Consider the following 24,502-nt stretch of genomic DNA (forward strand, 5'->3'; position numbering starts at 1 on the left):
AAAATGATGTCCAAAGATCTAATTTTGGAACAAAATTCTTAAGAATTGTGTATTAGTGCAGTTGCAAAACACTGTAGCTAAAAAGTGAGAATTCATTTCAATGGTGAAATACTGATTAATTTGCAATCAACCAAGAATCTAGTTTTATTAACAACTGGAATATCTGGAGTCTTAAACAGCTTCCAACATAATATATTTTTTTAAAGTTCTAATGCAGAAAAGTAGATGAAATGAATTTCAAGATTTGGTACCAAACATTTACAACCAGTATATTTTCTATTAATGTTCCATTTTATTCATTTTACAACATTTTTTAAGCTTATAGAAAATTGCAAGTAATGTACAAGATACACAGAAACAGTAGCTTGATAATTGTGCTCCCTTGTAAATGGAGATTCAGAACAAGCAGCAAGTTTAGTGGGAATAAAATATATTCTAAAGCAAAGCTATATGCAGTGTTACAGGTTATGCAGAATTAAGTAGGCAACAGATGAACATTTTAGGCACTATATGAATAAGTGCAGTGAGAATAAAAGAAAAACAAAGATGCAATAAATTTACAAGTAATGAAATTTAAAGGAGAATACTTAAGACAATATCAATGCAAAAATAAAAATCCTAGTCCCAATAACATAAATGTATAAGTATGTAAATGTGTACTCCAAGCTTGCAAAGGCAGTATTAAAAGCACTTTAAACATTTATATAACAAAATTAATATCTCTACAGCATTCTTACATTCTGTCTTGGGATTATCCACAAGTAAAAAAAATCAAACTATAGAATGGGAGGAGAAATATAGTCTAATCAGGAGTATCCATGAAGAATAAAGTATTCATTTTCAGAACTCCACTTTCCTTCTTTCTGCTGAGCATAGCCTGATGAATATTTACAGTTTTAGCCTTAAGATTCAACTGTTTCAGAATTTTGGTAATTTTTATTAATGCAACAAGTATAATTCTATGAAAATAAAATTCCATTTATATAAAGACTTAAGAAAATAAATAGTTATTCATACCAGGACTTGGATTGAGTCTTATTTTCATCAAGTTCTTTTCCCTTTCAAGGGAAACACTGCAGATCAGATATTAAATCACAAATAAACGTAAAAGAGTCTCGACACATAATTTTAACCATTAAATCAATGAGAGGATTTACTTTGCTTTTACGTTTGAGATAGGGAAAGATAAACAATAAAAATAAAACTAATCTTTTTAAAGTCAAGTTGGAACAGGGCTTTTGACTGGAAATAAAAACAGATTCAAGTTTTAAATTCAGTGCTAGAGCTCAAGTATTAATATTAAAAACTGGCAATTTATTATGTGTTTGGATTTAAACGTGGCCTATTCTTGATATATATGGGATGAGAACCCAATTTCCTTCCCTCCCACAGCACTTTATATACCTAGGTATACATTGAGTTAGAATCGTTGTGTGGAAAGCTTTGTTTAAAATATTTATTTCTTGTCTGCAAACAAGAATTCAATTATGATTGAGATATCAATTGGACCAAAGAATTGTTTGCCATGGCACAATGAATTTTATTTTTGATGTACAGTTGAGTTATATGCTTCAACACAAAATTGGTAAATCCTATTAAAACATCCACCCCACTAAAATGATCACTATACAATAGTTCATATAACTCCATATATACCACCAAACCTTTAAGAGCAGTAAACCCCTCCCCCAAAGATCTGAGACTCATTAAACCAAAGTAAGCATTGCTATACACTGACAGTGGCAATTCAAGTAATGCGATTAATTTTCAACCAGTTTTCATTTTGCATAACCTGTAATTCTGCAGTGCTGCTATTTTTTTGTACTTGCTCTAACATTGTTTAGCAACACTTGCTCATCATAATTCTCAGGTCTTAAGTGGTCGATCTTGTTTATATTTATTCATTTCCATGCCAATATTTTTGCACTTAAATGTAAGTTTAGGTAGAATATACAATCTATTCAAAAGAAAGACCATTACTTAAAACAGACTAACTGCAACACTGATATAGCTGCATTGTAGTGGTTTGTTGCTGTGCCAGCTACATTAACAGTACAATATTATCGTAAATCAAACACATGATAGAGCAAATACTGCAGTTCTCTCACAGCTATTGGCTGCTGCAGTTTGGTTCATGCAGATTCACATAAGCTAATATGTTCATACTGTACAATGTAAACAGTGCAGAACCAATATTCCAATTTCTACAGGAAGCAAACAATTCAATAACAATATTTTATATCCCCAATCATACTGAACCAAATTCACTTTTTTTTTAAACGTCATATTCCTTCTCCATTCTTTACCTTTTCACATATTTGTTGCACATGATTATGAGACTGCACCCAGTTATTATCATGAAGCCCAATTTTACAGCCTAGTGAATCTTTTTCTGTCTGCCAACAACACATCCAGTAGGAACGCCCATAGGGTGGAACTTTATAATAAGGTTTTGAATGCCACCGACATGCTGACACATCCCCTTTTGTGTAATGTTTTTTACATTGCTTGCATGGATCATCTTTGTATCGTGGGTCACAGACCCAACGTGAATCTGTTGCTCTAATGTCATAGTTTTCTATAATAAACTTAAAATAATGGCACGTGCATTTGAGAGCTGCCAGGGTTTTAGTAGGAAGGAACATGAAAATCTTCACCATGATGTGGTGTGGTAAAAAGGCCATGTATTGCCGAGGCTCAAGAAGCTGTTGAATTTTGAAGCGAGTTTCTAAGAACTCATGAGATACTTGCCTTCTTAGAGGAAAGGGCTCAGTTAATGAAGGGCACATAGTTCCAAAAGGTGTGCAAGAATTTCTCTGATTCGCTTCTGAGCAACTTCTGTTCAATGTTCTGCTTTCAGCAATCAGAAAGTCATCCCTGCAATGTGCAATATCCAGGATTTCCTCAGTAGTATTTTCAATTGAATCCAAGTTTTCCAAGTGGGACTGTTCAAGTGTGAAAAATAGTTTTCCAGGAAGGGGTTCCTCAGTCTTTAGTTTAGTCACTGACGTACATTCTGTTGCTTCCTTGACCCTCCTAACCATATTCCTATCCACCACACAAGACTCTAACTCATTGACAATAAAGTCATTTGCATATTCACCCATACCACTCTCCGGTAAAGTAAAGTTTGATACAAACTTATTGTCCATTTCCCAACACAGTGATGGGGTATTACAGGACTCCACTGATGTCTCAACATCACTACTAAAATGTTCTCTTGTACTGTTTGGCAATGATGTTGTTTCCTTGTGGGTTAATGAAGCCTCTTTAGAAGAGAGATTCAATACCACACCAGAAAAGTTAATAGCTAGAGATGGAGCATTATCCTGTGGTTCAGTGCATGGTTTAGTATAGCTTGTGCTTATGTGGCTACATTGTTCTTTGCTTTGCCCAATGTTATCAACTGCTCTGGGTGCACCAGCTGATTTTTGAATTATGCCTGTACTCTTGGCACTTTCTTCTGAAAGGTGAGGATTAGTCAACAAAACTCTCCCCACCCCTCTTCGAAAGCTATTATTTCTAGCTTCTCCATTTCTGTTGTGTTGATTTTTTAAGCACTCAGATTCAAGTTTAGCTATCACTTCTATAACTCGAACGTATTCACCCTGTAGTTTTTTATTTTCAGTGGACTTTTTGTGACTTAAATCAGATTCAGATCCTGTGTGCGAAATGGCTTCAACTGATGGGGACCCTCCCTTTGAATGCACAATATTCGGCAAGTGAGCATTGGCATTTGTAAATGGTTTGCTGCAGTCAGGGAGAAGGGAATTTGCCCTTTGTTCTAGAAGAGCCACCATTTCTGCTACAGAAAGAGAGCTGCTATGACAATGTCCATCAGCATTTTGTTTATCAATGTTTACAAATGAATTCTCATCATAGGTACTGGTTGGTTGTGGGTCAGCACACAAATATCGTCTATCATCCTTTACACTATCTTTTCTCAGTGGTTGAATTTTTATTTTCTCTCGATCAATAGATTTCCTTCTGCGTTTAGCAGTTGTGACCTCAGCATCCCAACTGCTTTTCAGTTTCATGGAATTTGTCCTGTTATTGCACTGATGTGCTGCAAAGAAGGCAATTTTCTCCTTTGTGTTACCAGGTTTTATGACTGCCCAAATATCCAATTGTGCCTCCCCTTCTTCCTGATGAATTGAAGGAGGCAGAATGTTTTCAGACAAGGGTTTCTTTCTTCCCTTAAAGCTAACATTATCAGCTAGATTCCTCATATTGCACATTTTATTTTGAGAAATGAAATTAAAAGGTCTTGGACACCACAAGCTGATATGAGATGCCAAAGCAATGGATTTACAGCATAATGGTTTGTTGTAGGTGGATTGGCATCTTTCAACCCCTACGGATGTATGGTGGTTTGAATGGAGCTCTCTGAGTGCCTCTTGGCTTGATTCAAGCGATGCATCTTTCTTTTGTAGCTTTGGGTACGGCTTAAGATGCATGGCTGCAAACCTACAGATAAAGAGAGAAATAATCATAATACAACCATTTAGAAGCATAAAAAAAAGAGGAAGAGATTGCAATATTTCATATACTGTGAATGATACCCAGAAATATTTAGTCTTGATATAGTAATAGCAGCGAACTACTCTATGGTTCAAGTTCTAGAGGCCTAAACTTATGGACCAAACATGGAGAAGATGTTTCCTTTCATGGGTATGTCCAGGACCAGAGGACGTAGCCTCACAATAGAAGTACGTCTCTTTAGAACAGAGGTGAGGAGGAATTTCTTTAGCAGGAAAGTGGTGAATCGATGTAATTCTTTGCTACAGATGGCTGTGGAGGCCAAGCCATTGGGTATGTTTAAGCAGAGCTTAATAGGTTCTTAATTAGTAAGGGTGTCAAAGGTTACAGGGAGAAGACAGAAGAATGGGGTTGAGAGGTTTGATAAATCAGCCATGATGGAATAGCAGAACAGATTCCACAGGCTGAATAGCCTAATTATGCTCCTATGTCTTATGGTGTTTATGAATGAACAAAAAATTGTTGGCAAGCCACATTACTGAGTATCATTACATTTTTATACCTAACTCAAAGCAGGCTTTTGCCTTCATTGGCTTAAAACAAATGCATTATCCAAATGGCACAAGAAAGAGTACTCAGGATTGAAGTTAGAGGAAAGTTAACTCCTTGTCAAAAAAAAGGGAAATAAATATGTGTGTGCTAATAATAAACAGCATTATAGAGATTTAACTACATAATGACACTAGGAATAAATTCTTAGGACTGGAATGCACTGCAAGGTAACTCAACGTATAATGACAAAGCTGTTGCCAGATTGGTATTGGGAACAGCTAAGTTGTAACGCACTTGGATTCACGTGAAAGGAATGAATAAGTTCTTTCAATCGGCAGCATGGTGGTGGTGCTGCCTCACAGCTCCAGTTACTCAAGTTTGATCCTGACATTTGATGCTCTCCATGACAATGCAACTTTCTAGAACTGAACTGCATGGAGGAAAACAGAAATCAAGTTCAGTTGTTCAGGCTGTTATAAATTAACATTGTAGGGATTTAACTTAATTTATTTCGCATCTCATACGGTAATGTTAAATAAAAAGAAGTGAGAAAAATATCACAGTAACTGCAAGATATCTAATATCTGTTATTTCACAGCTTCTTTTCCCACCATCCTAGGACCCAAACAATCTTTTTGGATGAAGCAGTGATTCACTTGCACTTCTCCAATCTAGTGTAGGGCATGCGGTATTCAGTACACAGTCTTCTCTACAATGAGGAAATAAAAAGTGGTGATCACTTGGCAATGCATGTGTGCTCAATCCTCAACAGCTTCCACTGAGCTAACAGATCCACAGATCTCTAATTTATTCCCACTGTTAACTACCTGTAATATCCAGCACTGCTGAGTTCCATTGGAAGCTTCAGGAACAACACCTCATTTTCTACCAGGGAACACTGCAGGCTCCTAGTGGCAATATTGCACTCTCCACCTTTGTTTCTCTATCAGAGCCGGCCCTTTCCATCCATTTGTGATGCTGAATTTTATCGCTTTTCTCTTTCCATCAGTACAGACTACCCTGCTGGGTATTCCTACAGCCTTGCTGTTGGTGAAAAGAGACTGACAAATAAAAGCCCTTTGTTCTATCCCTCCTTCTCACCTTCTAATTTAAAATGTACACTATCTTTCTTTTTAATTTCTGATGCAGATTCTCCTAAATGAATTATTAAATTTTATTTCTCTTTCCACAGACATTTCCACAACTAAAATGTGTTTCTGGAAATATCCTGTTTTTATTATGAGATATCACCTTGGAAATGGTAATCAGAACATAGTGGAACGTAGTGGCTGCTTGATGCCAACCAAAGTGAATAATTAGTATCAGGTTTATTATTACTGGCAGTGACGTGAAATTTGTTAACTTAGCAGCAGCAATGCAATACACAATATAGAAGAAAAAAATGAAATAAAAATTATAATAATAATAAAACAAATTTTGTAGAAGATTGTTTGAAAGAAAATACAGTGGGTTCCAGTTAATTGGGACACATCAGGACGAGTGCATTTTGGCCCAAATAAGCAGCTGTCCCAATTAGTTGAAGTTTCATGGAAATAGTTAAAAAGATATAAAAAAAAGACAAATTATCGTTTAACTGAATAACAAATTAGGTTTTAAAATGAAATACAGAATAAATTAAAACACTAGCAAAACTACTACAGTTCTATAAAACTATGTATTAGTTCCTAATTGTTATCAACAATTGCATTCTCCAATCTTCATTTTCATTGTAACATCCAAGATGATTGTTGATCTTGAATTCGTAATTCCTAACCTGTTGAAGTAGTGAAATTGTTTTATTTTAACTCCTGGCTATTTCTGACATCTCCAAGCCTTAATGTTTGAAACTGCAGAGGGCAAAACAGTTCCAAATTGTCTCACTGCTTATTTCTTGCCAACTATCAGTGATAAAAATCAATGTTTTTTGAACAGAAGTACACACAACTGACACCATTTAAGAACTATTCACTGCAAGTAAAGTGTAGTGCCTAATGGCCACAAAAGTACATGTGACTGATGCTTGTTGGAAACTGTTTGGCAACAGTCTCCTGTGCCAAATAAGCAGCATGGTGTCCCAAATAAACAAAAGGAATCCCAGCTATTTTCTTGATTAGGTTTTGTTCTTTAAGAGTTATCCGAAATAGACAGCTGTCCTGATTAATTGATGGCCCAATTAACCGGAATCCACTGATTTATAAAGACAAAAATATAGACTTGATATTATTTAAGAGAGAAGATTAGAGAGTATCTTCCTGTTAGTGCATGGTGGAATATAATATAAAAAAGAAACCTGATTTAAAAAATGAGATGAACATGAGTAAAAAAAAATGCTGTGTTGTGGTGGCATAGATTAAAAAAATGTCTTCCTCAAATACAAAACCAAATTACAAAAGATTCACAAGCCAAAATACATGAGAATTGGATTGTTCTGAGTACAAAACAATAGAAAAATCAACATAAACTACAGGTGATAGAAAAAGTAAACTAAAGCAAATTCTTTAAGTATTAAGCAGATATGGTAGTACCTATGAAGATTGTGAATTAAATACAATAATTATCATTTCCATGCAAAATTATGTTCTAAAAAACAGAGGGAGGAAAAGTTAGTATTTAATTGGTTTATATACAAAAATCGCAAATGGTTAAAGTCAGAAGGAATAATTTTCAGTGCCAAGGTGGTTATTTAATAGTAATTAGTAATAATGTATACTTATTATCCTCTCAAATTAAGAAACCTAACCCTTCTTTTAGGCAAATTTTACAGTAATTATTGCATCTCCATGTAGACTCACCATGAGGTTCTTGTGTAAATGATTAGGAAACATCACCATTTTCTGATGTACAAATTGTTTTCCAGTTTATTACCACAGTGTGAGCTTTTCCATTGTAATTTCCACAAAGTGAAGCAACTACTTAATAGTGTAACTCAATAGTGTATTACAGAAGGGAAGACTTCTTTTCAACAGGTGATGCTACCTTCCAGAGATATCTCATCAGTCCCACTATCCTTTATTTCCCTGAACTACATTCCCACTTGATTGCTTTCAATTCCCCCTTGATATTTTTGCCACACTAGGAGTAAGTTACAGAAGCCAATTAACCTACCAGCAGTTCTTTGGTATTCTGGAGGAAAGCAGAGTACCTCAGGGAAGAGCAAACTATAACTGCAAGTACTGGAGGTCAGGAGCAAACAATGCTCATTGGATCTGTGAGCCAACAGTGCCACCCTGCTACACTTCAGGAATTTAAAAAAGGTTTAATATTAGTGTCATAAATGCAACTTGCCAAGATTTGAAGAAAATTAGATTCAACTGATAAAATTTCCAATTAATATTTAAACAAAGCCAAAGCTCAGAGGTCAGTAGAACACTTATAGATATAACCTAGTCATCAGTGTTCTTTCAGATATTTCTCACACTCAGGAATAATGATCTCGTTGTTTATTTTCACATTGTACTAACAAGGCACTAGCACAAAGTTCGCATACAAACCACAGTTGCAATACTTCCAAAATTCACAGACAACTATCTTAAACAGAGCAAATGATATAAAGATATAGACAAGCATTGAACAATGTAACCTACAAGTTCATCATTGAACAGTGCTGGGCTAAATATTGTTTATAATCTATCTAATATGTTGGAGTGGGAATTGAAACCAATCATTCAAAGTTTGTAGATAATACCAAACTGAGAAACTAAGCAATCAGAAACAGGCTGATTAAATACAGAACTACTAAGTTTGTAAGTATACCTTTTTAAGCTACCCACCATAAATCATATCACATCCTTGTGTCTCATTTGGAGTCCGAAGTACACCAAAGCGAACTTGCTCAAGGGAACAAAAGTCTGTGTGAATTGATGTAAGAGGATTCAATTCAATTTTAATTGTCATTCAACCATACATGAATACAACTAAATAATGAATTGAATAAGCAATCAATAACTCATTCTTACCCGAGGTAATTCCAAAGTAAGGCATACAGTCACTTCCTTCACCATTTTATCATGAACTCTGAAAATCTGGCATGGCTTCTTACCACACAATATTATCACATTTTCTTCAGAACAAACTGAAAGAGAGGAAATAATGTTACTTTACACAGAGAAGTACCAAAACTAGTTTTATTGTACATAAATGTTAGTCAAATCACACTTCTGTTGACTTCAAATAATATAAACAGATACTAAAAATCATTAAAGTCATATTTGTAATTCAACTTGTTTTTGGACAAGTAAATAAAATTCCAAATTCTCTGATAAATATACACCTTTGCAATTATCTTTGCAAAGGACTAGAGTTAGTTTATAACTACAAATTCATCTAATGAAAATACATAATTGTATATTACTAAATAGTTAAAAATTACATATTTCAAAGTAACGTAGAAAGAATTAGGCAAGTATAAAGTAACCCATTTCTCCTAATGGGTTCTGACCTAAATATGCACATAGCACAAGAATGGTCACAGAACAAATCATAAGCTAGACGAGAAGATTCCAATGCCGAAATAAATGCTGAGCTTCAGAGCAAAGGAATTTTACAAGATATTCCAGAGATCAAGTTCTGACTTAGCATTTGTAGCAAATTCTGTCCAAGAAATCCATATCTAATTATTTTTGCTATCAAGTACAATACCACTTCTGCAGCAGAGTACTAATCAACTTACAGCAATGCAAAAAAATGTAGAGCTGATCTTAAAAAGTTATTTTCCTACAAACGTGGGCAAGATTGGCAAGCACATCCTTAAAAATATCCAACACCATGCTATATGGCTCATCTGCACTTGAATTTTGCACAAAGTACCTGACACACAAGATGGTTATATTTTATTACTCCTAAACAAAAAGGTTAAGTTTCCTTTGGGCAGGCTGTTAGTTATCACAAGCAATTGACCGATAAAAGAAGCCAAACCTATAAAGTATTATCTGATGACTTACTTAGTTTTAGGCTCAGCCCTGAGTTCATAACATATATTAACTGCTCTGTTAGCCAGCTGTCATAGCAGGATAGCTTACTCATGCAAAGTACCATGAATTATCGAAGCAGAGAATGAGAAAATATTTTTGTTGATGACCTTATACATTTTGTGAAAGAATTAGTCATGAAACTATACAATCAATAAAGAGTATATTTCATTTTTCACTCCCTCCATTCCAAGAGAATCAATGCTGCCAACAACTCTGATCCTTTGTTTACTTTTCAAATTAAAACCTGTTACATTGAAAATCAAACATATGTAGGATATTTAAATACACACAAAGTTCAATTCTGTCCTTTAGCACATACATCAACACAAAATGCCTGGCAAAACTCAGCACCAATTGTTGGACACTTAAATTAGTTCTTTTTTTTTAGTTCTACTGCACAAAATACACAAGATACTTTCACAACTAGTAGAGTTTGACCCAAAGATCCTGGCCTAATCAACTCAAGTAGGTTAGAACTATGTATGCATTGCCAATTCCAATCATACATTCATCATGATCATTGTCACCGTTGGGGCACCACGAAGTGTAGCAGTTAGCACAAGGCTATTATAGCTCAGAGCATTCCAGAGTTTGGAGTTCAATTCTGGCACCATTTGTACATTCTCCTTGCGAACTGCTTGAATTTCCTCTGGGTGCTCCAGTTTCCTCCCACAGTCGAAAGATGCACCAGTTAATAAGTCAATTGGTCACTGTAAATGGTCCAATGATTGGGCCAGTGTAAATAGATAGGTTTCTGGGCAGTGCAGGTTGTTGGGCCGGAAGGGTCTATTCTGCACTATATGGTATGCCAATTGCTCTGCCTGTGAATACAAGAAACTGCAGAACTGCAGACACAGCTCAGCACATCACGGAAACCAGCCTCCCCTCCATGGACAGCCTATACTTTTTGCTGCCTCAGTAAAGCAGTCATCATAATCAAAGACCACACGCAAACTGGACATTCTCTCTTCTCCCCTCTCCCGTTGTGCAGAAGATGCAAAAATCTAAAAGCATGGACCACCAGGCTCAGGGACAGCTTCTACTCACATTATTAGAGTACGATAGCTGGAATCTTGACCTCACAATCCATCTCGTTAACATGCTGCACCTTATGGCCTGCCTGCCTGCACTTTCTCTGTCATAGTTGCACTTTATTTGGTACTGTGTTACTCTTTTGCTTTCAATACACTATAATGATTTGATCTGTTTGGACAGTATGCAAGACAAGTTTTTCACTGTATCGTGGTACGTGACAATAATAAACATAATTCTCATAAGGTCACACAAAATTACTTTTCATTTTTAAGCTGCAGGTGGACTCACAGAAGAACTTAGGGGACAAAGTGTCATAGATGGAAGCATAGCACAGGTTCAGCTCAATAGGAAATGATGACCAACCACCAGGAAGGGCAGGCAAGAGTACCCAGTCTTTATTCCCTCTCCATTCTGGATACTGTTGGGGGATGCGGCCTTTCAGACAAAAGCAGCAACAACCAAATAAGGAAAATAAGGCCAAGACCCTTCATCAGGACTGGAAGAGAAGGAGGAAGAAGCCAGAATAAGGTGAGAGAGGTTATATGTGGAAAAGGTAAAGGGCTGGAGAAGGAATCTGACAGGAGCAGAAAGTGGACCACGGGAGAAAGGGGAGGAGGGGCACAAGGTGGAGGTGATAGGCAGCTGTGGAGAGGAGGTAAGAGCTCAGAGAATGGAATTGAAGAACAGTGAAGGAGTCATTGGAAAAATTACTGGAAGTTGGAGAAACTGATGTTCATGCCATTAGGCTGGAGGTGACCCAGATGGCATATCCCACCCTCCTGGCTTTACCTATCAAACTTCTAGCTTGCACTCCTTCCCCTTCCCACCCCTCCTCCTTTCCAGCCTGATTAAGGATCTTGGCCCAAAACATTGACTGTTTATTTATTTGCATAGATGCTGCCCGACCTGCTGAGTTGCTCCAGCATTTTGTGTGTGTTGCTCTTAACAGGTGCCTGGAGTCACAGAAGGTAGAGGAGGTCCTTAATGAATACTTTGCTTCTATATTCACAAGTGAGAGGGACCTTGCCGAATGTGGGGACAGTGTAGAATAGGCTGAGATGCTGGAACATGTCGAGATTAAGAAAGAAGTGCTGGAACTTCTGAAAAATATTTAGGATAAGCAAGTCCTCAAGTGCCAGACAGGTTATATCCCAAGTTACTATGGGAAGTAGGAGAGATTGACATATGTTTGCCTCATGAGCCTGATTGAATTCTTCAAAGAAGAGCTAGAAGAAATTGATGAAGGTACAGCAGTGGATGTGATGTACATGGATTTTAGTAAGGTGGTTAACAAGGGTTTCCATGGTAGGCTCATAAAATCAGGAGGCACTGAATCCAGGGAAACCTGACTATACGAATTCCAAATTAGCATGCCCACAGAAGGCAGAGGGTGGTAGAAAATGGAGTGTGATCTACTGGAGATTGGTGAGTAGTGATATTATTTGGACATCTCCAGTAAAGGTGTTATGAAATTTGCAAAATACTTGCAAGGCTGGACAGGTTGGATGAAAGGGAGGATGCTTCTTTGGGCTGGAGATAAGAATGAGGGATATTATCTTAGAATAAAGGGTAGGTCTCCTCTGCACCTTCTCTGAAGCTTCCATATCTTATAATAAGGTGACCAGAACTGAACACAATACTCCAAGTCGGTCTAACCAGGGTTTTACAGAGATGCAATACCACCTCACAGTTCTTGAACTTAGTCCCTCCACTAATGAAGGAAAGTACACAATACACTTTCTAAACAATCCTGTAAACTTACACAGAAACTTGGAGGGATCTATGGGTTGTAGGCACTTAAGTTCCTTTTGCTCCTCCACGCTGCTAAGAATCCTGCCATTAACCCTTCAGGTTTGACCTTTCAAAGTGTATTGCTTCGTACATTCCCAGATTGAACTCCCATCTGCCACTTCTCAGCCCAGCTCTGTATCCTATCAATGCATCCATAACTTTCCTATCACCTACTAATAGGCAAACCTACTAACTCACCCTATTTATAAATCCAAGTATTTTATCACTACTCACCAATCTCCAGTAGATCACACTCCATTTTCTACCACCCTCTGCCTTCTGTGGGCATGCTAATTTGGAATTCGTATAGTCAGGTTTCCCTGGATTCAGTGCCTCCTGATTTTATGAGCCTACCATGGAAACCCTTGTTAACCACCTTACTAAAATCCATGTACATCACATCCACTGCTGTACCTTCATCAATTTCTTCTAGCTCTTCTTTGAAGAATTCAATCAGGCTCATGAGGCAAACATATGTCAATCTCTCCTACTTCCCATAGTAACTTGGGATATAACCTGTCTGGCACTTGGGGACTTGCTTATCCTAAATATTTTTCAGAAGTTCCAGCACTTCTTTCTTAATCTCGACATGTTCCAGCATCTCAGCCTATTCTACACTGTCCCCACATTCGGCAAGGTCCCTCTCACTTGTGAATATAGAAGCAAAGTATTCATTAAGGACCTCCTCTACCTTCTGTGACTCCAGGCACCTGTTAAGAGCAACACACACAAAATGCTGGAGCAACTCAGCAGGTCGGGCAGCATCTATGCAAATAAATAAACAGTCAATGTTTTGGGCCAAGATCCTTAATCAGGCTGGAAAGGAGGAGGGGTGGGAAGGGGAAGGAGTGCAAGCTAGAAGTTTGATAGGTAAAGCCAGGAGGGTGGGATATGCCATCTGGGTCACCTCCAGCCTAATGGCATGAACATCAGTTTCTCCAACTTCCAGTAATTTTTCCAATGACTCCTTCACTGTTCTTCAATTCCATTCTCTGAGCTCTTACCTCCTCTCCACAGCTGCCTATCACCTCCACCTTGTGCCCCTCCTCCCCTTTCTCCCGTGGTCCACTTTCTGCTCCTGTCAGATTCCTTCTCCAGCCCTTTACCTTTTCCACATATAACCTCTCTCACCTTATTCTGCAAAAAAAGGCAATCAAAGCTCACAACGGGATCAGGACCAGCTGGGAGAATGGGTTGAAAAATGGCAGTTGGATAAATGTGAGATGTTGCACTTTGGGAAGACTTGCATGGTGAACAACAGGGCACTGAGGAATGTAGTAGAACAGATGAACCTGGGAATACAGACCCATAATTCCTTGAAAGTGGAATCATAGAGTCATAGAAAAGTACAGCATAGAAACAGGCCTTCAGCCCATCAAGTCCATACTGAAACCATTTAAACAGCCGACTCCCACTGACCTACCTCAGGACCATAGCACTTTATACCCCTATCCAAACTTGCTTAAACCTTGAAATCAAGCTCGCATGCACCACTTGTCCAGGCAGCTCACTCCACACTCTTACAACTCTGAGTGAAGAAGTTTCTCTTCATGTTCCCCTTAAACCTCACCTTTCACCCTTAAGCCATGAACTCCACTTGTAGTCCCACCCAACCTCAGTGGAAAAAACCTGCTTGCATTTACCCTATCTATACTCAATTTTGTACACCGCTATCAAATTTCCTCTCTATCTTCTACACTCTAAGGAATAAAGAACTAACCTATTCAATCTTTCCTCATGACTCAGGTCAACTTGGCAATATCCTTGTAAATTTTCTCAGTAATCTTTCAACCTCATTTACATCTTTCCTGTAGGTAGGTGACCAAAACTGTGCACAATACTCCAGATTAGGCCATACCAACATCTTATACACCTTCAACATAACATCCCATCTCCTTTATTCAATACTTTGATTTATTAAGGCTAAAATGCCAAAAGCTTTCATTACAACCCTATCTACCTGTGATGCCACTTGCAACAAATTAGGGACCTGTATTCCCAGATCCATTTGTTCTACCACACTCCTCAATGATCTACTGTTCACTGTGTGAGACCTACCCAGGTTGGTCCTACCAAAGTGCAACACCACACATTTGTCTGAATTAAATTCCATATGCCATTTTTCAGCCTGTTTTTCCTGCTGATCCAAAATCCCCTTGCAAACCATGATAGCCTTCCCCACTGTCTTCTGCAAACCAAATTGTTGATATAGATGACAAACAACAATGGACCCAGCACCGATCCCTGCTGCACACCACTCTTCACAGGCCTCCAGTCAGAGATGTAACCATCTACAACCACTCTCTGGCTTCATCTGCAAAGCTGATATCTAATCCAATTTACAACCTCATTTCGAATGCCAAGCGACTGACCTTCTTAACCAACCACCCATGCGGGACCTCGTCCAATGCCTTGCTAAAGTCCATGTAGACAACATCCACTGCCTTGCCATCATTTTTCCTGGTAACTTCCTCGAAAAACTAAGATTGGTTAGACATGACTTACCACACACTATTCTTAATCAGTTCATGTCTATCCAAACACATATATCCAGTCCCTTAGAATACCTTCCAATAACTTTCCCAGATCTGATGTCAGACTCACCAGCTTTTAATTTCCTGGTTTACATTTAAAGTCTTTCTTCAAACAGCAAAACAACATTGGCTATCCACTATTCCTCTGGTACCTCTCCTTTCGCTAAGGATGATTTAAATATCTCTGCTAGGGCCCCGGCAATTTCTGCACTTGCCTCCCACAGGGTCTGAGGGAACACCTTGTTAGGCCTAGGGGATTTATCCACCCTTATTTGCCTCAGGATAGCAAACACCTCCTCTGTAATCTGTACAGGGTCCATGAAGTTGACGCCACTTTGCCTCATTTCTATAGACGGTGTCCGTCTCCTGAGTAAATACAGATGCAAAAAAACCACTTTATTTAAGATATCCCCTATCTGTTTTGACTCCATACATTGATTACCATTCTGATCATCCAAAAGACCAATTTTGTCCCTCACAATCCTTTTGCTTTTAGCATATCTGTAGAATCCCTTAGGATTCTCCTTTACCTTGTCTACTAGGACAACTTCATGCCTTTCTCTTGGCACTCCTGATTTCTTTCTTCAGTGTTCTCGTGCAATGCTTGTACTTCATAAGCACCCCATTTGTTCCTACCTGCCTGTACCTGCTATGCACCTCATTTTTTTCTCCTAACCTGGGCCTCAATATCTCTTGGAAACCAAGGTTTCCTACACTTGTTATGTTTACCTTTTATACTGACAAGCACATACAAGCGTCACAGCTAGACAGAGTTGTAAAGAAAGATTTCAGCACGCTAGCCTTCATAAATCAGAGTATGAGGAGTTTGGATGTTACATTAAAGATGCACAAGATGTTGGTGAGGCCTAATTTGGAGTATTGTGTGCAGTTCTGGTCACCTACCTACAGAAAAGATATCAGTAAGATTGAAAGAGTGCAGAAAAAATTTACAAAGATTTTGCCAGGACTTGAGGACCTAAGTCATAAGGTCGAATAGGTTTGGACTTTGTTCCCTAGAGCGTAGGAAAATGATAGGTGATTTGATGGAGGTATACAAAATTATGAGGGGTATAAATAGGGTAAATGAAAACAAGCTTTTTCCACTGAGGTTGTGTCAGACTAGAACTGAGAAAAATGGTAGACTAGAGCTGTTTACCATTTACATTGATGATTTGAAAGAGGGGACTGAGTGTAGCGTAGCAAAATTTGCTGATGACACTAAACTGAGTGGAAAAGCAAATTGTACAGAGGATGTGGAGAGTCTGCAGAGGGATATAGATAGGTTAAGTGAGTGGGCAAAGATCTGGCAGATGGAACACAACGTTGGTAAATGCGAGATCATCCACTTTGGAAGGAATAACAGAAGAGCAGATTATTATCTAAATGGTGAAAGATTACAGCATGCTGTTGAGCAGAGGGACTTGGGAGTGCTTGCTCATGAATCACAAAAAGTTGGCTTGCAGGTACAACAGGTTATTAAGGCGGCAAATGGAACGTTGGCCTTCATTGTTAAAGGGATTGAATTCAAGAGCTGGGAGGTCATGCTGCAACTATACAGGGTACGGGTGAGGCCACACCTGGAGTACTGTGTGCAGTTCTGGTCTCCATACTTGAGGAAGGATATACTGGCTTTGGAGGCAGTCCAGAGGAGGTTCACCACATTGATTCCAGGGATGAAGGGGTTAACCTATGCGGAGAGATTGTGTTGCCTGGGACTAAACTCTCTGGAATTCAGAAGAGTGAGAGGGGATCTTATAGAAACATACAAAATTTTGAAAGGGATAGATAAGATAGAAGTAGGAAAGTTGTTTCCATTGGTAGGCGAGGCTAGAACTAAGGGACATTGCCTCAAGATTCAGGGGAGAAGATTTAGGACAGAGATGAGGAGAAACTGTTTTTCCCCAGAGAGTGGTGAATCTGTGGAATTCTCTGCCCAGGGAAGCAGTTGAGGCTTCCTCACTAAACATATTTAAGAAACAGTTGATAGGTTTTTTCATAGTAAGGGAATTATGGGGAAAAGGCAGGTAGATGGAGCTGAGTTTACGGACAGATCAGAGCCATGATCTTATTGAATGGCAGGGCAGGCTCAATGGGCCAAATGGCCTACTCCTGCTCCTATTTCTTATGTAACTTAGAAGGCATGTGTTAAGAGTAAAAGGTGAAAAGGGTAAAAGGAGATGATGAGAGTGTGGAACAAGCTGCCAGCTAAAGTGGTGGATTCAGGTTTGCTTTCAACATTTATGAGAAATTTGGATAGGTACATGGATGGGAGGGGTATGGACAGCAATGGTCCAATCACAAGTTGATGGTTCAGCACAGACTACATGGGCCAAAGACCCCATTTTTGTGCTGTAATCCTTCCTATAGTATGGCATTGTTGGAATCTGATGCTTTTTAAATACTAGGCTATTTTAGAAGTCAGGAAAGAGGCACAAAACTTGTTGCTTCTGGATCATTTTATTAAGCATTAACAGAAGAAAGAAAATTGAAAAACAAACAGTCATAGAGGTCTAATAAGTGAAGGGTGAGAGAAGCAAAAAAGATTGTGCTACCACATGGTCAGCACTTTTTGTAGCCATAAGGCACATTCCATTCAAATTTGTAGATAAGAGTCAACCAACCAGACTTCCCCTATTCAAATAGTGTAGCATCAGAAAAGCTTCCTGACCTTTCCATGATACATAGTATTGTAACCACTTGGGGACACACTGAATATTTGCATATACATACTGTGACCACTAGGAAACATACTGAACAATTAGCTATATACAAATAGTTGCAAAAATACTAGCAAGTAATTGTTAAGCTACAAAGAAAACATCAATTAACTAGTCCAATCCAACAATCCCCACCTTTGAATCTAAATCACACATTTAGAATCATTGCATCTGAAAATTCAGAGACAGAAGAACTTGTAACTACTGTACATAAAGTAGTTTTTGATAATTTTATACTTAAGTTACAGAAATATCAAAGCATGGTATTATAGGATTATGTCATGGTTAGGTAGCTTAGTAGACAACACTTACACAAGTTCAAACTATTCTATTAATGATCATCCTTAAACAAGTAAAAAGATGTAAACCATGAGAAAGCTTATTAGTACAAATATTAGTACCCATTCTAAGTTGGGGAAATTGGCAAAAATATAACTAATATTAGAAGCAACTTTATAATGTCCAGTAGTAGTCAACTTTCTACAATGTTTTTTGGCTAGTTAGTGATTCTCTCACTGTAGCCCAGCAGCACAGGCACTGTCAGAGGTTACTAGCACTTGTTGTCCTTGTTGGGTACCACTTTACGTCGCTTGCAGTGGCTGAGGTGTATCCATTTTAACTGCTGAGTTGTTAATTAACAGCATTCTTTCCATCGATCTCCCAAAGGTTCCTTATGTAGCTTCTCAATCAGGACCCGCTCACCAGGAATCAGGGTGTGTTCTCCTTCTCTTGAATCGCTCCAAGTAGCAGAAATCTGTTGAGAAGCAGACTGGACAGCTTGGGTTAATTTCACACAATACTTAACTAAACTGTCTGCCGTAATGTGTAGCTTTTCTGAGATCGATAGCTCCTGGCAGTGACAGTTACCACCTCCAATGGACTTTGTTTAGTTTCCTTGTTTGGGGTTGTTCTGATGCTACAATAAACCATAGGAAGAACCACAGGCCATGGTACACCTTCCTCATGATACTCAGTCATTGTTTGATGGTTCCATTCATTCATTTGACTTGTCCTGATCACTCTGGGTGACATGGACAATAAAAAAGACCATTCATTGTTCATCAGTCGCCATAATTCCTGACAAACACTCCCAATGAAATGTGTTCTTGGTCAGAGCTGATACGACATAGCAATATCCATCCAGGAATATAACGTGAGAGTGTGAGTGGCTTTCCTTGTTCGAATAGTTTCCACCCAGCTTGAAAACTTGTCCACTAGTACCAGTACCTCTTGAGTATCATTGACACTTTGGAAAATAAATGTAGTCCACTGGTAAGTGTAAAAATGGAGCAGATGAGATGGGAGCAATTAACCTTGGTAACTTTCCTGCTGCTCCAGAATGTGTTTTCTGGCACGTCATGCATCTTCCAAATATTTGTCAAGCTTGTGTCCTGAACTTTGGATTTCACTATCATTGGAAGAATCTGCCGATCATCTTTTGCACTTCAATGAACACTACTCCAAGTGCTGTCCCACCAATGTCTTGTTTCAGCTGTAACACGAAATTCCGACTCTTGTACTCAATGCCTTGACATTTGTCTTCTTCACCACTGTGCAACAACGCTCATCCACATCACTTCAGGACCCTGCCATTTAATGCCCATGCACTGCTCTGGTTTAATTTCTCCAAGTGTGTCACATCGCAAATGTCAGGGTTACATTCCACCTGCCACTCCTTTGTGTTGTAAAGCAATGTAGTTAAGTAGTTCTTGTTAAATTTATGCTTAATGTATAGTAGATACCATAAGTTTTTCTGCCTCTGTGTTGATCTAGCTACTGTCGTAATCTCAGACAACTTTCGTCACTGAACAACACACCGCCACTTTTGGCATCATCGCAGGAACTGAATCTAGAAAAGAAATCCTTCACCACCACCCTTTGACTCCTATTACCAAACCAATTTTATATCCTGTTAGCTGTTACAACATGCATCCCATGTGATCCACCTTTTAGACCAGCCAACCAGGCAAGACCTTGTTAAAGGTCTTGCTAAGTCCCACATAGATAATTGTTATCGAAGGCAGCGGAGCTTAGGAGGGATAATGGCGCCTAATAGCGACTCCTCTGCTCGCATCTTCGTAAACAGCTCTATTTCTACCTTTAATATCTTCATTTTTCCCTTTCAGGGTTCTTTTGAAGACCCTAACCTGGAGTTACATGCAGGCTTCAGTTCTTTGTGGGAATGGGACCCGTTCTAGGGTTTCCATGACTGGTCATTATTCGACATGCCAAGAGTTTGACCTATGATTCTCGATCATGTTCAGAAGCCTAAGATCTCGGGGCTCTGCAGACAGGCGGATCGAGGGTCGGTATCACGGCAGAAGACTCATGTGTCATCAGGGAGGCCGGAAAATCTTTCGCTGTGGGCCCGAAGACGCAAGATCTTTGCAATCTTCAGGCACAGAGCTCGAAAAAAGTGACGAAACGAACTTTTAACATCATAAACCAACCCCTTGCTTCACACCATGTTTTAGGAAACACTTGGATGGCCCCTAGGGATTTATCCACCTTGTGTGCTTCAGGATCACCAACATCTCTTTCATAACATTGGTAAGTTATTTCACGATGAATTTACTGTTCTTGAGCTTATTAGCTTCCATGACCTTCTCCACAGTAAATACAGAGGGAAAAAAAGTTATACAAGACCTCACTCATCACACTGATTTTTAAGGGGACCTATTCTCTCCTCAGTTATCATCGTGCTCTAATATGCTTAAAGAATCTTTTAGGATTCTCTTTTGCCTGATCTGCCAAGGATATCTCATTTGCCCCTCCTGCCTGGTCTCCTTCTTTAAAGTACTTCTAAATCCCTCATATTCAAGAGATTTATTTTACCCTAGTTGCCTCCTCCCCCCCCCCCCACTACATCCTCAAGATCCCAGTCATCCAGGTTTCCCTAATCCTGCCAGCCTTGCTGCTCACTTTCCAAGGTCCTCCCACATGGCAGACACCCCCTTACCTGTCAACAGGCACTTCCAAATTAACCTTTGCAAGTCCATATGTAATGCCAACAAAATTAGCCCAAAATCTAGTGCTTCAACTTGAGAGCCATGAATTTCCATCAAGTTAGTCTAGACCTTAAAAGTACTTCAAATGGGATACGACTTCAAACAGGGAAAGAGGAGACTGAAATCTGCCTAAATGTATTTTCCTGACTAGAACTCAACAAAGCCAGTTGAAAAGTGGGTGACATGAGGGGACACGATGGAGCTGTACCACAAAGCCAATCATTATTCAAATCTATCATCATGTATGCATACTCGATCTTCACCAAGTGTCAAAGGTTTACTACCTATGAAATCAAAATCCGGACTGAATCAAGCTTTGAAATATTTGCTGATCAATTTCTGTGATACATCTTAATTTTATCTAAGTCAATAATGATTACATTTGTTAATCAAAAATAAGTGCACAATGCAAAGGAAAACAAAAGAGAGCACGTGACTTGAGATGACTGGAACTGACAGATAAGAAACCTCTGTTATCTTCCATCCTGGAGGATGTGAGTTAGCAGGGAAGCCAAAGCACATGTTTAGAATATATTTTCCAAAAGTACAGGACGCAAGGCTTTAGGGAAATGTAGGTCCATGACAACTGAAATATTGTTCACTGATCATGAAATAGCAATGTTGAGGTGGAGAGGGAAGGGGGATAGACAAAGCATGCACTTAGAAAAATAGAGGGCTATGGGTAACCCTAGGTACTTTCTAAGGTAGGGACATGCTCAGCACAGCATTGTGGGCCGAAGGGCCTGCATTGTGCTGTAGGTTTTCTATGTTTCTATGTCTAAAGCAGTCGTGGAATCTGAACACAAGATAGTCTGCAGATGCTGGAAATCAAGAGCAACAGATACAAGATGCAGGAGGAACTTTGCAAGTCAGGCAGCATTTGTGGAGAAGAAACCAGTATCTAGTGTCTAATGTCTATCCTCACTGTAATATCTGGTAAGGATTTTGAGGAGCTGAAGTTGATAAGATCAGGTATAACAGAGCCATAATATGGAAGGAATGGAATCTTGCAATTAAAATGAACCCTATTGTGCATTTGCTACATGAGAACCAGAGAATGTTGGTGATGTTTTGCAGTATTTCTGCAAGACTTTCTACCCACATTTCTGAGCAATTTCATTCCCTTCATTAGATTTCAATTGGGAAAACTACACTGATTGCATTTCTGAGATGATATTGACTGATCCTCTCCATCTTACAGATATTTCTATACAGCCAGCCCTCCTTATCCATAGGGGATTGGTTCCGGGGCCCCCTGCGAATACCAAAAAAAGCAGATGCTCAAGTCCTTGATTTAACATGTCTCAGTGCAGTGGACTATAGGACCCAGTGGAGTTCAGGACCTGCCGCCCATGGCTGCTGATGAATCTGCAGTGTTTCTGTTCCTTTGATGGAAAACGATCATGATTGAAAATAAAGTGGAAATAATAAAGCGATCGGAAAGAGGTGAAACGTCAGTCATTGGAAAAGCATTAGGCTACAGTCGGTCAATGATTGGAACAATTTTAAAAGATAAAGTGAGAATAATGGAGCACGCGAAAGGCCCTGCCCAGATGAAAGCTACAATTATTACCAAGCAACGCAGTGGTTTAATTATTGAAATACATACGTTTCTTGTGTTTTATATGTCTAGAAAGGTAAAATATATACTAAGACAAAAGTATGACTAACTGATGCTAAATAAGGTAAAATATATACTAAGACAAAAGTATGACTAACTGATGCTAAATAATACCAGATGTACCTGTTCCAACTTACGTACAAGTCTGACTTAAAGACTGTCTGTACTTTAAATCATCTCTAGATTACTTTTAATACGATGTAGTTGTTATACTGTATTGTTTAGGGAATAATGACAAGAAAAAAGTCTGTACATGCTCAAACAACGAGTACTGGAGAGAGAACTTCCGGGTTTTCCCAATCCGCAGTTGGTTGAATCCGTGCATGTGGAACCCGCAGATAAGGAGGGCCGACTGTTCTATGCACAACCTTAAAAGGAAAACCTATACAATCCACAGAACTTGGGCAATTGGTATTTCTGAAACACATGAAGAAGAAAGAACTCAACTGCTTAATCTTACACCATTGTGTACATAATAGGTTCTCGAAATAGCAAAACAATCAGGAAATATACCTACACTAATGCTTGATAACATCAAGATAAAACATCACTTTCATAGCTTTCACAAATTCAGTTTTCAGACACAAAAAAAATCAAGCCTTTTCCACCATTCCATTAGATTATAGCTGATTTATATATCCCACCTGTCTTTGATTCAGTAATCAAATATGAACATTATCCATTAAAAAACTAATCCAGAACCACAATCAGAGACAATATCAGATTTTCACAATTTATGATTCTGATTAATGGATATGTCAATAAAAAAAATCCCTGCTCTATCGAATTGGAAAATCCCATCAAATGCTTTTTTAAAAAATTAACTGCATTGATTAGCAAAGCTGTGCACCATGACTGCTCTCCTTCAAACATTCATTTCCTGCACTACTCTCACACAGTGGCTGCGCTCAACAAAATGCATGGCTGTTACTCATCTATTCTGACTGTATCTTCCGAAGCCGAGAGGAAAAGGCAGCATGCAGACGGGAAAGCCATCATCTCCAAGTTGCACAGCATTCTGATATGAAAACACAGTATAATTTTCCCTTCTTGGTCGGTCATAGGTCAGAATTCTAGAATATCCTACTAAGCAACACTCTGGGAATACTTCCACCATAAGGATTGCAGCAATTCATAGAGCACTGTGAATGGACATTAAATGCTAGCCTTGCCAGAATTCCTTAGGCACCAAAAAGTGAATAAAAGCTAAAATTTAATTACACCGTACACATAGAAAAACATAGAAATCATAGAAAATAGGTGCAGGAGTAGTCCATTCGGCCCTTCGAGCCTGCACTGCCATTTATTATGATCATGGCTGATCATCCAACTCAGAACCCTGCACCAACCTTCCCTCCATACCCTCTAATCCCCCTAGCCACAAGGGCCATATCTAACTCCCTCTTAAATATAGCCAATGAACTGGCCTCAACTGTTTCCTGTGGCAGAGAATTCCACAGATTCACCACTCTCTGTGTGAAGTAGTTTTTCCTAATCTCAGTTCTAAAAGGCTTCGCCTTTATCCTCAAACCGTAACCCCTTGTTCTGGACTTCCCCAACATCGGGAACAATCTTCCTGCATCTAGCCTGTCCAATCCCTTTAGGATTTTATACGTTTCAATCAGATCCCCCTTCAATCTTCTAAATTCCAACGAGTACAAGCCTAGTTCATCCAGTCTTTCTTCATATGGAAGTCCTGCCATCCCAGGAATCAATCTGGTGAACCTTCTTTGTACTCCCTCTATGGCAAGGATGTCTTTCCTCAGATTAGGGGACCAAAACTGCACACAATACT

At 38.8% G+C, this 24,502-nt stretch overlaps 1 protein-coding gene across 3 annotated transcripts in view; it reads right to left on the bottom strand.

The window, feature by feature from the left end:
• Positions 1–225: 225 nt before the first annotated feature.
• The window catches only part of fbxo34 (F-box protein 34), a 37,032-nt gene continuing 12,755 nt past the window's right edge, over positions 226–24,502 (bottom strand). For 2 of the 3 annotated variants that reach the window (XM_072268362.1, XM_072268373.1), the window contains exons 2-4: positions 8,988–9,103; positions 8,802–8,879; positions 226–4,467 (exon numbers count right to left, since the gene is read on the bottom strand). In XM_072268362.1, the coding sequence (XP_072124463.1) occupies positions 2,283–4,457 (2,175 nt within the window). In that variant the 5' untranslated portion in view covers positions 4,458–4,467; positions 8,802–8,879; positions 8,988–9,103 and the 3' untranslated portion in view covers positions 226–2,282. The remainder of the gene's footprint in view (positions 4,468–8,801; positions 8,880–8,987; positions 9,104–24,502) is intronic. The other variant, XM_072268383.1, reaches the window with a different exon arrangement.

Source organism: Mobula birostris, chromosome 1, assembly GCF_030028105.1.
Source record: "Mobula birostris isolate sMobBir1 chromosome 1, sMobBir1.hap1, whole genome shotgun sequence".
Classification (NCBI taxonomy): Eukaryota; Metazoa; Chordata; class Chondrichthyes; order Myliobatiformes; family Myliobatidae; genus Mobula; species Mobula birostris.